The sequence below is a fragment of the Microtus ochrogaster genome, linkage group LG2 (genome assembly GCF_000317375.1).
Source record: "Microtus ochrogaster isolate Prairie Vole_2 linkage group LG2, MicOch1.0, whole genome shotgun sequence".
Classification (NCBI taxonomy): Eukaryota; Metazoa; Chordata; class Mammalia; order Rodentia; family Cricetidae; genus Microtus; species Microtus ochrogaster.
Window position 1 is genome coordinate 39591438 of NC_022028.1, and position 14627 is coordinate 39606064.

The following is a 14627-nucleotide window of genomic DNA, read 5'->3' on the forward strand; positions in this document are numbered from 1 at the left end:
ACATTTAAAACAATATCCCTCTTCTTACTAAATTGTCTGGGGGGAAACAGTTACTGTTTCATAAAACCTGTGGTTTGTGCTAACATAAATACATTTTGTTTGGTGGTTAAGGCAGACATTACGGGGGTATATCCTGAAATATCCAACAACCAAGATTTATTGGCTGAGAAGAAGAACATGACATAATCTCACACAACAGTGAAGCCTGGTCATGGTTTTAATTTAGGTTATTGCCCGGCTGAGTTAGAACACTGTGTGAAGAAGCTATGGAAGGCCAGAGGCAAAGACAAGGGCCAGCCTCAGAGGAATTCAATCAGAATACAGGGGGAAACAATCTCTTAAAGCACTCCTAAGTCACTTCCTGTCCTATCATTGACTTATCACTTATTTTTTTTTAAAGAAGAGTAAAGTATCATTAAATCCAAGATTTTGTGAAAATGTCTATTAAAAGCAACATTTGACTCCTGAAGGGGAAAATACCAGTTACAGTGTAAGAAATTGCTATGGAAGCTCATTTCTATGCAGAGCGATTTGCAGCCCCGGGACTCTTGATTCAGCCCCAGGACTCAAAGGCATTTTGAAACCAACACAACCCAGAAAGGCACAGGGGGAAAGGTCCTGTCTATGCAGCCAGAAATTTAATGAGGAAAATAAAATTGCTTACTCATGCGTTCGCTCATTTATAGGACAGCCATAAACTCTGCAGCCTGAAGAATATTAGTTTTATTTATTTCTGAATTTGTTTAGTGTGTGTGTGCACGCACACACACATGCACAGGCATGCGCACACATGCGCATGCATGCACACACACAATGCACGCTCTCACAAGCAGGCATGCACATGCTACAGTGCATATGTGGAGGTCAGACGACAATACACAGCAGTGAGTTCTCCCTGTCACGTGGATTCTGGGGTTCAAACTCAGGTCTCCAGGCCTGGTAACAAATACCCTTATTTACTGAGTCATCTCACCAACCCGTTATATTTGCGTTATTAGAGATTGAAGCCCCCGGATTACTTCTTCGGAGATGAGTTAAAGGCAGCTAACCTTGGAGAAATCAAAATGGCCTGTCATGTGACCGGCAAATTTAGAAAGTGACGGAGGTGGTGAGGAATGGCTCAGTGAGCAACATTAGCTGGGTGTGGTGGCTCCTGCTTATTATGACAGCGCTGGAGAGGCAGAGACAGACAGAGGCCACTGGATCTATAGGGAATGGTTCGTCCACCATCCTAGACCACGTAGTGAATTCAAGACCAATGAGAGACTGCCTCAAATAAAACAAGGTCGATGACACCTAAGGAACTACACCCAAGGCTGAACACACAGGCGCGCACGCGCACACATGCGCAAACACACACACACACACACACACACACACACACACGCACACACGCACGCACACACACACACGGCGGGGTGGGGAGACTGAGAGAGCGAACAATAATGTATTATGATATTCACAATTTGCATTCACTGAACTGCATTTTTTAAAGGAGGGGCAATGTAATCACCTATTACAGCTTGGCATCAAAAACCATTTCTTTTTTCTTTTCTTTTTTTTTTTTGATTTTTCGAGACAGGGTTTCTCCGTAGCTTTTTGGTTCCAGGCTGGCCTTGAACCCACAGAGATCCGCCTGCCTCTGCCTCCCGAGTGCTGGGATTAAAGGCGTGCGCCACCATCGCCTGGCCAAAAACCATTTCTCATCTTTCTAACTTTCTTCATCCCAGCACCAATCAGAGTCTCGCCTTGTGTTGTGCTATTCTCTCAGTCAGAATCTCTCCCTAGTCCCCTGTCTGACCGCTCTCCCTGGAGGACCCATTCCCAGACACACCCCCAAGCGTAGTGATGGAGGGCTGTGGACTCCCACGGAAACCTTTAGCCGGTCAGGGAACGCACCACAGAAGACCAGTCATGGGGCTTACCCACTTCATCATAAAAATCACTGACTTGGGGGGCATTTTAGTTACTTGCCTTGCTGTGATTTTTTTTTTAATAAAAAAAAGTTACGAAAGCACCTTAATGCAGAAAACACTTATTTTGGCTCAGAGACTCGAGGCGCAGCTGGTCTATGGCATCCTTGGTTAGGAAGCGCAGAGGGACTCCTGCTGGTCCTCAGCTCACTTTCTCCTTTCCGTTCAGTTCAGGACCCCAGCCTATAGAACTCTATTGCCCACATTTAGCTCTTTCCACTCACAGACCCTAATTGAGATAAGCCCTCACAGATGCGCCCAGAGATTTGTTTCCATGGTGATTCTAAATCCCATAAGGCTGACCATGAAGATTAACCACCACTGTGTGGAGTCCGCGGGAGTCTAGGAGATAACAGAGACCTCACAGATCCGTAATGACGTACAAAATGTACAACCACAGCTCTAGCTGAGCATACAGCCAACAGAAAGACCCTTGGGTTCCTTTGTTCTTTTCGAGACCAGTCTTGGGCCATACGCCAAAAAACAAACAACAGACACCTCCGAGAGGAGTAGGGTGGGATCAACAACGGGTTCCCGTCTTCAACTCTTAAAAAGTACTTTCGGCTGGCTGGCTTCCCCTTCCCAAAGGAAGCCTCGATCGATCGCATCATTTAAGTGTCGTTTTACATGACTGATCCATGAGCCCTTTCGAGAGTATATGAAATGATAAAAATACCTCCGTCTAAAAATAGCCCCACTAGTGATCACAGCACCTCAGATGGTCTGTTATGTCAGCTATGGGGCAAACTGAGAAGCAAGAGTCCCCCCTTCCAGGCACCAGGAATCGAGCTGCAAGCTGAGAAGCCAGAGCATAGCCCCGCACTCCACAGGAGTCACGGATCGTGAAACTAGCTACTCTCTGGTTTTGTGGCCTTTTGCCCCACCTTTTTTCTTTATTTTTTTTCTGGCTTTCGGATAAACAAGTATGTTCTTCATTAAGTTGGGGGAGATATCTCAGGGGGTAAAATGCCTGTTGCAAGCATGAGGATCTGAGCTCAGATCCCCCCCAAACCCACGTAAAAGCTGACTTGGTAGCACATCTGCAACATCAGTGGTGAGCAGAATAGAGACAGATGAATCTCTAGAGCTCACTGGCCAGTCAGCCTAGCGGGACTGATGAGTGTTCGGGTAGAAGTTCCAACCCAGCCCCCGCCCCTGGAAGGTGCCTCACTCCAGACTCTGCCCCCCCCCCAAGAAAGGGCTTCCATCCAAACAATGAGTTCCAGGTTCACGGAGAGACCCTGTCTTAAAAGATAAGGTAGAGAATGCTAAAGGAAGACACCCAACATTGGCCTCTCTAGACTCACATGCACACATATAACTACATACATCCACAAAAGCATGTACCCCCCCCTCTCTCTCACACACACACACACACACACAATTTTTTTTAAGTTTTTCTAACTAGAAAATTGAATTAATTTATCGATTCTAATCAGATTAATACTACAGCTGAAATTACTCAGGCAAGGAGAGAAAAGAGGAGGAAACGGAGAGGAAGGCAGAACCTGACGTTTTTTTCCTATATTTCTAGATTGTCCCATGTGCTACACCTAAGAAAGCCCGTTTCACGTCCTGTCCATTCTGCTTCAGTCCGTATGTCTGAAAGCAACAGAGATCACCTATAGAAACTGAATTAAGGGCTGGAGAGATGACTCGGAGGAAAAGAGCGAGGGCTGCTCTTGCAGAGGACCTGGGTTTGGTAGCCAACACCCACATGGAGATGGACTCACAGCCATCTGTAGCTCCAGTCCTGCGCGGGGGGGGGGGGGTAGGTGTCTCCCTCTTCTGACCTCTGCAGGCTCTGTGCCCACATGATGCAGATACACACGTGCCGGCCAACACTCATAAACTAACAACAAATAAATCGTAGAGATGAACTAATAGTGTGAAGCCCACAGATCCCTCCTTGCCCCCGTGACCTCTCCTTCTTGAGAGATGTCTTTCGGCCACCTTCCAAGATGAGAACTGGCAGAGACACTATGTTGTCCACTCACTGTGGTAGCTGACCCCCAAATGGGAATAGCATCAATAAATATACAATTTTGCCCTTGTGCATGTGTGTAGCATATGCGCGCATGCCTGTGCGTGCACGGAGGCCAAAGACTGACTGTGGGTTCCTCCACCTTATTCCCTTGAGACAGGGTCTCTCGCTGAAGCTGGAGCCAGGGAGGTGGCCAGCAAGCCCAGCAGCAGTATGGTAACAGGCACGTGTGCAGCCAGCCACACTTAGCTTTTAATGTGGCCTCTGGGAGTGTGGTCCTCAGGGCTTGTACTGCAAGTGCTCTCTGACCCTGAGCCACCTCCCCAGCCCCAAGCTTGCCTGTACAAGGTCCACATTCCACACGGAAATGGGTGTCGCTGACCCAGACTGCCCTCTTAGGATCGGGTTGCTATCATTTTCTCTCTGGTTGATCGGTTCCCCGAGAGTAGGGACGTCACCTTGCTTGCCACTGTATGCCCAGACCCTGAAACAGAACCTGACACTTATCAGGCTCTCTTGGAAATATCCATCTCCTGCAGGGCTCTCGACTAGAAACACAGCAAGTGACAGAGGGAAGCGGCAAAGGGGTCTGTCTAATTGAGCTTAGAAAGTACAGGTGGACAGCAGGGATGGAATCAGAGGCCCCCAACTCCATTCCAGGCTGACAGTGGCATATGCCCCACCCTGACTGGGTGAGGGCATCTGGCGAGCCTAGCTGGAAGCTCTGAGCTGGGTATTCCAGAAACTTAGCATCATCACCCTGCGGCAATACCACCAGGTTCCTGCCTCCGACACCTCCAATGCCAGCTGACTCTCTCTTTATTCATATCAGAAAATAAATGATGTCACCGCTACAGCCGTCTCAAAATAGCTGAGAAGCGAGCTATTCCAAAATGGGCCATGCTTGGGATTATATAAGTCCCGAGGCGTTGGATAAATCTCACATCGTCAGAAGTCTAGCAAGGACACAATGAACCTCGGCAGGAAGATGGGGCGACTGGGTTTCACACTCAGCTTTGTTACGGGATCTGTTCCTAGGCAAGTCGCTTCTTGGCTCTCAGGCTTTTTTTTCTTTAACTGAAGAAAAAGAAAAGGGTCCCTCTGAAGGAGGCACAGGGCACCTTCCAGTTCCAAAATCACCAACCACAGGGTGCATGTAGGGACTCTGGCTTTCAATGTCACTGGCCCCTGCCTGCCACAGCAAAAGAACGCCTCATCTTTCTTCCCTTCTCATGGGCCCTCTAGGCAGAAGGGTCTACTCTTCCATGTCTTATTAGCTTAAAATTGTGGCCTCCACTTAGGCACTTGAAAAAGCTGCCCTGTCGTCAAGCATGGTGGTACACACACTTGTCATCTCAGCACGAAGGGGTTAAAGCTACTCAACAAAGCCCTGGGTTTAAAAAATACAAAAAGAAGAGGAGGGGGGGGCAGTGGTGGTACATGCCTTTAAACTTGGGAGGCAGAGGCAAGTGGATCTCTGAGTTTGAGGCCAGCCTGGTCTACACAGTGACTTCCTGGACAGTCAAGGCTACACAGAAAAACCCTGTCTCAAAGCACACACAAACAAAAAGGGCTGAGGGGGAGGGCTGAGGAGATACTTCAGTGAGTAAAGGGCTTGCCTTGCAAACATGAAAACCTGAATTTCTGAATTTGACCCCTGAAACTCACTTTTCAAAAAGATGGGTATGGTCGGGCAGTGGTGGAACACACCATTAATCCCAGCACTCAGGAGGCAAGAAGCAGGCAGATCTCTGTGAGTTCAAGGCCAGCCTGGTCTACAAGAGCTAGTTCCAAGACAGTCTTCAAAGCCACAGAGAAACGCTGTCTCAAAACACACACACAAACAAAAAAGATAGGTATGGTGGCACTTGCTTGTAATGAGAGAGAAGAAAGGAGACTCCTTGAGGCTCAGCTTACCCTATTTGGCAAGTTCCAGACCAGTAAGGGATAGCTTTAAAACTTTTCCTGAAGAAAAAGAGTACAGTTGTGTGTGTGCGTGCACACACACACACACACACACATATTATATAAGTGTATATATATATATGCATATATAAGTCTATATATAAAACAAAGTCCTGCCCCTGTGTTCATACAGGATCTGCTTCTGGATATGCTTTCTACTTTCTGCATTTAGAGAAAAATATGAATCTTATGCTCTCCAGACATCCCTAGCACCACACTAGGCACATCAAAAATAGCCAGCCCAGTAGCATGTTTCAAACATACAGGCTGAAAGCATGTAACAAATTTGGTGTTACCGTATTGCCAAGAAACTCACAGAAGTTATATCTAGCCCCATTGTTCTGGTTAGGGATCCCTTACTGCAAGGTGGCCTGGATTGATTTACCTGATTAGAGACGGGGCTACTGCACAGCTAAGACTGCTTGTCAATAAGTAAACACATCTCCCATCTCCCGGGTTTTTAAAGTCACACTGACTTTGAGAGGATGATGAGCAGATTCTTTTCTCCGATCTGCACTGCCAAGGGGACGAAAGGCAACAGCCCCAAAGGTGACCTACTCAGTCCGCGAAGGACTGTGTCACTGCTGGGAGCTGGATTCATGCAGCCTGGAGGTGGCTCCAGGGCTTTGCTTGTTTGGTTTGGTTTTGAGTTTACTAGACTTTTGAACAGTGTCTCATTCTGGAGCCCAGGTTGGCCTAAAACTCATTCTAGTTTTCTTTCCGTTGCTGTCATAGAATATTTTGATCAAAAAGCAACTTAGGTTCATTCCGTTTATGATTCCACATCACAGTCCATCACCAAGGGAAATCAAGGCAGAATCCTGAAGGCAGACCTGTGTCCTAATCCACAGAGCATGACCCCCCAAACAAGGAACTCAATTCACTGCCAAAGAAGCACGACAGGAACCACAAAGGATGCTGCTGGCAGTCGTGCAGGTTTATACTCAGTTATCCTTACAGAGTTCGGGTTTATTGACCTAGGGAATGGTGCCACTCACAGTGGGCTAGGACCTCATACATCAGTTAACAATCAAGATAGTCAACCAGACATGCCCACAGGCCAACCTGATCTAGGCAACCGCTCATCTGAGACTCCTTTCCCAGATGATTCTAGCATGTGTCAAATTTCAGTTAAAGCTAACCGGGGCACCCAGACTAGCCTTGGATTTTCGAGGCAATCCTTGGTGTCAGCCTTCCAAGTGCTATGATTGCAGGGATATAGTACCATTGTCCAGCTCTCCCTGGAGCTATTAATTTCTGTTTCAATGAAAGGCAGTTGAGAAGCTAATTACATTTGCTTTTTTTACATGTTCGTTTGTCTTGATGAAATCTGCTCTCTGAATTTTAAAGTTTACCCAGATTTAAGTGAATCTGAAATGGGACAGTAACAACCTATAACTGCACAGAAATGAACTTTTAGCCTAGACCCTAGAGCCCGGAGAGCTCCCAATGGGACATCTATTAGGAACTATCTTGCTGGGAGGGATCTTTCCTATCAGAAAGGCTATGTCTCTGGGAGGTATAGTCCTCTGAGAGAATGGTACCATGGGAAGGGACCCAGCCAGGCAAACACAATCAAACCAACTTAGTTGGGATACACTGATGTGGCTGAAGGGCAGCTGTCTCTGTGTTCCCATTCAGATGGCAGAGTGGGGGTGGGGGCAGGGCAGGGACCAGGATCTGCAGATACTGAGGGACAGAGGGGATTGTCTTTATCTTTGTTGCACTTTGCCCAAGAGATTCAGTGTCCTCTCGAAAAACAAGACCCTTTCAGTTCCAATTCATGTACAGAGAATGTGTTTATTTAAGGCATGGATATAGAAACTGTTAAGATGGCCTCACATGGAAACTGAGAAAAATGATGACTTTATGTTTCAAAGTTTAAGGCAATGTCTCTATATTTTTATTCCAAGCGGATTTTTTTCTTTTTAAATTAAATATTCCTCCCCCCTTTATCCCAAATGCGACATATTAAAAGTCAATGATGCCAAGGCCGTAGCTCAGTGGTCATGTGCATGTTTAGCAAACACGAGTCTCTGGCATCAGTTCCTGACAACAGATAAAGAATTGCCAGAGTATAACTCACACGAATGTGGACAAAGATGTCACGAGAAATCAGCTACAACAGGACATTTAATTCTAGCAAAGTGGTGCATTCAATCCTGCATTGTTTAAAGCAGCAACAACGGAGCCACACCAAGGACTACCATACAACAGCCTGCAGGAAGGGTGGAACTCTGCGTACTGTACAAAAGACACCCAAGAGGCAGGCCACGTGAAATCACAAGCACCCGTAAGGTCCAGGGGAACAGCAGCAAGTGTCAGGGTTCCATCTAGAGGAACCTTATAAGTGTGTGCTTGAGTTATAACAGTAGTGTGCACACAAGATAGGCCTGGGAGGAATGCTTTCTCCTGAGGCTGGGTAGGGGTGTGCTCGGAGAGGAGAGAGAACATGCACCCCTCCATCGGGCGGGATGTTTTGTTTCACGAGCCTCTGTTCAGGTGGCAGTTCCGGATGAACGGAAACCACCACTCTCTAGCCACAGATGGACCACAGTTACTTACTAATTAACTAATTAATTAATGTTGAGAAAGGGTCTCGAAATGCCTAGGCTGGCCTTCAAGCCCCAAGGGAGCTGAGGATGACTCCCTTGAACTCCTAATCTTCCTGCCTTTCCTTCCTAGTGCTGGATTATAGGATTACAGGTGTGCCCCCACTGTACAGTTTAATAAGTGCTGGCAGTCAAACCTATGGCTTTGCGCAAGGTAGGCAAACACTCCACCAAATAACTCCACCAAATAAGCGTCTGCCTACCCAGGCATTAATCTACTCTTTTGAGGACTAAATCCCTGGTTGAGTCCACCATCTCATATGAAAGTGAATCCTTGACAATAGCAGACATCTGACCACAGGACCCACCTTCTATTAGCCGTCAACCCACATCTTTGCAGCCACTAGCCCCAAACCCATATCCATTATTATTTGTACTATGAGCAAATTATAAACCATAAACTAAGAAATGCAATAATCTGCGGCCCTTTTAATTTATAGCTACTAAATCAAACAAAAGCATCAGGAAGTCAGCCTAGGTTTTACTCTTACAACTTCCCCATCTCCACCTTATAGCATCGCAGGGTAGGTCATCTGGATCGCCTCTGTGGACCCAAACGCCTACTTTTTCCCAGGAAGCACCCGGAGGCCAAAACACGGCAACAAAAATGATGTATCCATCAGAGATCACTTTCCTAAGCACGAAAAAAAGACTTGTGGATGCTCAGGTTTGCTTGTCAGCTGGATGCGGTTTAGAATGACCACAAAACACACTTCATGGTGCATCCCTGAAGCTCTTACCAGAACGTTCTACCCAAGCTGCTGTCCTATTTGCCTTTCTGGTGCTGTGATTTTAAAAAAGAAAAATGTAACTTAAGGGAGGAAGGATTTATACAGATCACAACCCCAGGTCACAAGTCCAACATATCAAGAAAGCCACTGTGGCAGGAGCGTGAAGCAGCTAGTCATATCCAGTCAGGAGCAGAGAGAAAATGAAGACACGCATGCCTCCTTGTGCTCAGTCCCCCTCTGCACTGAACACATACAGCCTGTGTGGGACGCCCTGCATAGAGAATGGAGCCACCCACTGTGGGCGAGGTTCTTCCACATCAATTGAAGTAATTAAGACAATCCCCCCACAGACATGCCCACCAGTCCATCTCACTGAGACTCTTGTTTCCAGATGATTTTTAAACTGGGGCCAGTTGACAATTAAAATTAATCACAGTCAGGAAGACTCAAGCTAATTAACTATGAGACATAATCTCATGGGCTGGGTCCAGGGCTGAATAAAGAGAAGAAGGCAAACTGAACATCAACGCTCATTTCTCTGCTCTTTGACTATATATGCAACATCACCAGCGACCTCATATTTCCACCATGACTTCCCGGACATAATGAACTGTGACCTTGAACTGTGAGCCACACTACACTCTCCCTTCCTTAAACTGCTTTCGCCAGGCATTTTGTCACGGCAGTGTATAGAGGAACTAATACAATAGCTGATTCAAAGTCACCCTAACTACCTAAATTTTTAAAATGTCTAGCGTGACTAAACAATACCTGGGCATCCTTTCAATGGGAACGTAAATATTTAGCGATAGCAAACGGAGCGAGCTCTTTAGTAGGCAGTTTCCCTGGACATTTTAGTTAGTATAATTTAAGAAAGAAAAGTATCTCGGGCAAATAAGCCAAGAGTACCTTGGAACATATTTTATATTAGAACAAGCCCTCGTCTCATTCTTGATTATTCTTGACTATATAATCTACACACATCGGTGGATCCTCGCACGCCGTGGGCGCAGGTTTACAAACCAGCTGTGCTATCCTGCTAACGTCATCCATCTGAGTTTCCAAGGTAACCAGGAGTTAGATATTAATTAGGTTAATGATGCCAGGTTGGCCACCATCTCCACGGAAGGTGAATAATGCCAGAGTTTTCTGCATCCTGGCACTAGTGAATCAGTAAGGAACCAATGCAGCCAAGACATGTGCCAGTGACACACGGCAATGAACATCTGCTTGTAACTTGGGGAGGGAGGGTCCCCCAAGCAGGGGTTAGCATCCAGTTTTAGCAGCACTTACTCCTCTTTCCTCAGGAGCTCCTCCTCGGATTCTGTCAGGCGCTGTTTGAGCACTGCGATCATTTCCACGGCCACGTCCACCTGTCTGTTCAGGGCCCGTTCTCGCCTCTGAACTTCCTGCTTCTTCTGCGTCAGCTGCACGAAGGCTGCCCGGACCTCCAACAGTTCGGCGGTTTTCTGGGCCAACTCTTTGGTGAGTTTATCGATTCTCTTCTCGATGGTCCTGTCCACCGCCTCTACCATGCGATTGAACTTTTCTCGGACGTGGGCCTCGAAAGCAGTTTTGGTGTCCGGGGTGGGAAGTCCGGGGCTCGAGCGGGGAGCTTCCAGAGAGTCAGCCCGGATGTCCACGGCCGTGTAGGTCTGCACATAGGACACGGGCCTCTCTGCCACCATCTCAAAGGGCTTCGGGTCCTTGGAGTGCCCGTGGGAGATGCTGTACAAGTTAACATAGCTTGGCTTCTGCTTGGTCACCTTTGCGTGGCCCCGGAGCAGTTTTCCCTGCTTCGGGAGTTCTTCGCACCTCACTAGCTCTGTGTCCTTGAGAGACGGCAGGAGGCTGCATTTTGTCAGGAGGGTCCTCTCCTCGTAGCTGTGACTGAATTCCAGATGGGCCCTCAAGGATGACAAGCTTCTAAACCTGGTATGGTCCCCACACCTCGGGCAGCGGAATGGCAGGCACACAGCAACATTCTCCAGCGAGTCCTGCCAACGGTACCGGCTTTCCTCAAAAGTCGTCTGTTGCATCACTCTGAAAGTCCTGGGAGGGGGAGAAGACAGCCGTTTATGTGTCTGTCAAAAGCTTCTGAAGTGACACCAACTGACAACGATGGCTGCCCCTTTCCAGAGAGGCCCTAGCTTTTTGTTTTTTAATTAGCTTGTTAGTATCAATCAAGTAACTGGTTTCTTGGGGCTTTTCGTGTTTATTTTGTTTCTATTGGTCCTCTCCCCCAGTGCCCTCCTACATCTGCCTGCCCTTCCAGAGGGTCCCCTTTCCTTCTGTCCCAATATCCCACCTCCACTTTCAAGTCACATGTATTGGAGATGAACTCCTCTCTCTTTCCTTGAGATGTCCTTTTATCCTTATTTCACGACACACACACACACACACACACACACACACACACACACACACAACTACTTGTCTCCAGAGTCTCACTTATTTCATTGAACACATTGCCCAGTCCCGCTCGCTTTCCCAAAAATGTCATACTTTTAATTTTCTCAATCGCTAAGTCAAATTCCATTTTGTGTTTGCACCCTATTTCCTTTCTCCACGCTTATGTTGATGGGTACCTGAGCTGGTTCCAAGGCTTGGCTGTTGTGAACACTGCAGTAATAAATTTGGGTGAGCATCTCGGTACTAGGATATAGAGCCCCTTGGGTTTATGCCCAGGCGTGGTATAGCTGGGCCATATGATATTTCTATTTTCAGTTTCCTGAGAAATCCCCATGCCAATTTCCATAGTGACTATACCAGTTCAAGCTTCTTGGGCTTTAAGCAACTATTGCAGTTAGTATTTAGAGTTGATTTTTATGCTGAAATTCAAACCTAAACCCCTATGCCAAATGTGGCCACATCCACCCTCTTCTGTATTGCCCAGTGCTTTGGCCGCACAGGATCACCACAGATGGGTTACAGAGGGCAGGGCCTACAAAGGCAGAAACATTTCTAATCCAGCTCCAACCTAGCTGAGTGAAGGTGGCTAACACTCTTAGACAGATGGGGGGGAAAAAAAAACAGAGCAGGGAGGAGACGTGATAGGGCCCCAAGAAGGGAAGAGAGTGGTCCAGAAACAGAACTCAAGTTTTCTGTCCTCCTGAATTTGGAATACTACATGGAAATGTGTCCCAGACAAACAGGTCTTAAGAGAGCAAGCTTGGCAATCTTTTCTCAAGTTGGCTTTAAGCACACAAGGTGAAAAAAAAATTCAACCTCACATTTTGCATAGTATTTATTTTTTATTTTAAATAAAATTTCCTTATTCCTCTCTGTCTCTGTCTCTCTGTCTGTGTGCGTGCGTGTGTGTGTGTGTGTGCGTGTGCGCACGTGCGTGCGTGCGTGCGTGTGTGTGTAGGTCAGAGGACAACTTCAATGAGTTCTTGTCTTTCCCCATGTGTGTCCTGGAGAGTGAGCTCCGGTCATCCAGCTTGGTGACACATGCCTTTACCTGCTGAGCCACCTTTTCTGCCCATGACTTAAACATTTTTAATTACTGGTGTGATGACAAAAATCAAAGTGTTAACATAATAATAATGGCCCAACACGACTGAAATCTGGGAACCCAAAATGTCAGATATCATTTGGATATATAGACGGGGCCATGGCTGATAACAGAATGTTCTAGGTGGATCTGCCTTGCCTATAATGCTGTTTTTGGCACAGCTTCTAGAGTGTTAGAACCGGGTGGGCCTCGGCCAGCATAACTCCTCCAAAAACAGGAAGTTCTTGTTGCCTTCACAAATTCTGATGAATTTGCCCCCGCAACAGATCCCTATGGCAACCCAATTTTGCAAGGGGCCCTGTACCCATTTCCTCCAAGAATGGTCATGAGCACTGGGTCCCACTAAGAAGGGGCCCAGATAACATTTTAGGGTGAAGAATCTGTGTTACACCCTCAGTGGCATCCAGAAGCTGAGATGGAAACCCTGTTGGCCAGGCAGGCACATATTCCAGGTTACTAAGTCTCTGGATCTCAGCAAAGGGAAACCTTCTTGTACCGAACTGGGATGTTTAACAGGATGCAATCCCTGGCCCAGCCCGGGGCTGAAGGTTGGCAAGGGGCGCAGGGATAGGAAGAGATGCTTCTAGAGCAGCAGTAGGAAGAGAGACATGTTTGGATGGGTGAGATGGAATAAGCCACGCACTCCCCAGCTCCAGGCTTCCATTCGCGCAGAGGAAACCCCAGGGCACACACAGGTTAGCAAAAAGGACTGCGATTTCCTGTGCAGAGCTGGGCAAGCTGGGCAGAACCTGCCTGGGGTCCCCGCTTTCCTAGTCCCCGCTCCGACTGATGATTGCATGGATTCGTGCTCACGCGAGTTCGTGCAAGTGGCTACGGGAAAGCCGGCCATTCCGACTCCCCGTGATGCTGCGCGACAGGGACCAGCTCCCTGCGTATCCGTGGGGCAGGGGGCGCGGGCGCACGGCTCCAGCCAAGCCCACTTACCCGACTTGTTGCTGCCGCTGCAGCCGCCTGTGCTGATGGTGCGGGAGCCGCGCGAGCGGTTTTCAGCAGAGCCGTAAATCAGGCTGAGCCGGGTCGGCTCCCACGCGGGACGAGAGGCGACCGGGGCGGAGCGTGGCGCGGGCGGGACACGGGGGCGGCGCCCGGGGACGCGAGGCTGGAGCTTCGGCCCCGGGCTGCCACCCCTGGGTCCACCCCATCTGGGCTCCTCTAACGGAGATCCTGGGCCTTTCCCTCAATCCAGCTCAGGATTCCGCTGACATCACGGGGAGGGATCCAGGATGGTCCCCCGGGAGGGAGGCGGGGACGCATGCCAGCCTTGCCCAGCTGAGATACTACAGGCCTAGGAAAGTGCTTCCCAGTAACAGGGGCCAGGGAAAGTGGGCGTAAAGATGGAGCTGTGTGCTGACCAACCATTGCAGAGGGCTGCCAGCAGGAAGGCCCTGGTATTTATGTTAGAACTTCATGCAGGCAACCTGGCAAGGAGGGACCACATGACTACCCTACTCCAGCCCGGGAAGGGAGTGTCCTGGGGCTAAGTTAAATAAAAGTGAAGCTAGGAAAAGTGCAGAAGTTAACAAACACTTATATTCAGCAACCTGAGGTCTGCATTCTAAGGGCAAACCTCAACTCCAGTCTCTCAGTGGAAGGGAGATTTAGCCTTCTGAGAAGTGTCATTTCTTAATTGAAGTCTCAGCGTGTGTGTGTGTGTGTGTGTGTGTGTGTGTGTGTGTGTGTGTGTGTGTGTTGGTCTTGCAGAGAACCTACATTGATGAAATCAGCTACTGCTGTCAATATTATTTCATTTAAAATTACCAATAATTTCACAGGAGGAGCCTTCATGCCTGGAAAATTCAGAAAAGCAGAGCCAGGGAGTCACTC

General features: G+C 48.0%; 1 protein-coding gene across 1 annotated transcript in view; it reads right to left on the reverse strand.

Annotated features, from left to right (window-relative positions):
• Nucleotides 1-14080, reverse strand: part of Znf365 (zinc finger protein 365) — a 24874-nt gene extending 10794 nt beyond the window's left edge. Inside the window, exons 1-2 of the mRNA XM_005360145.3 lie at nt 13728-14080; nt 10559-11317 (exon numbers count right to left, since the gene is read on the reverse strand). Coding sequence (XP_005360202.1) covers nt 10559-11304 — 746 coding nt within the window. The 5' untranslated portion in view covers nt 11305-11317; nt 13728-14080. The remainder of the gene's footprint in view (nt 1-10558; nt 11318-13727) is intronic.
• Between the last annotated feature and the right edge of the window lie 547 nt (nt 14081-14627).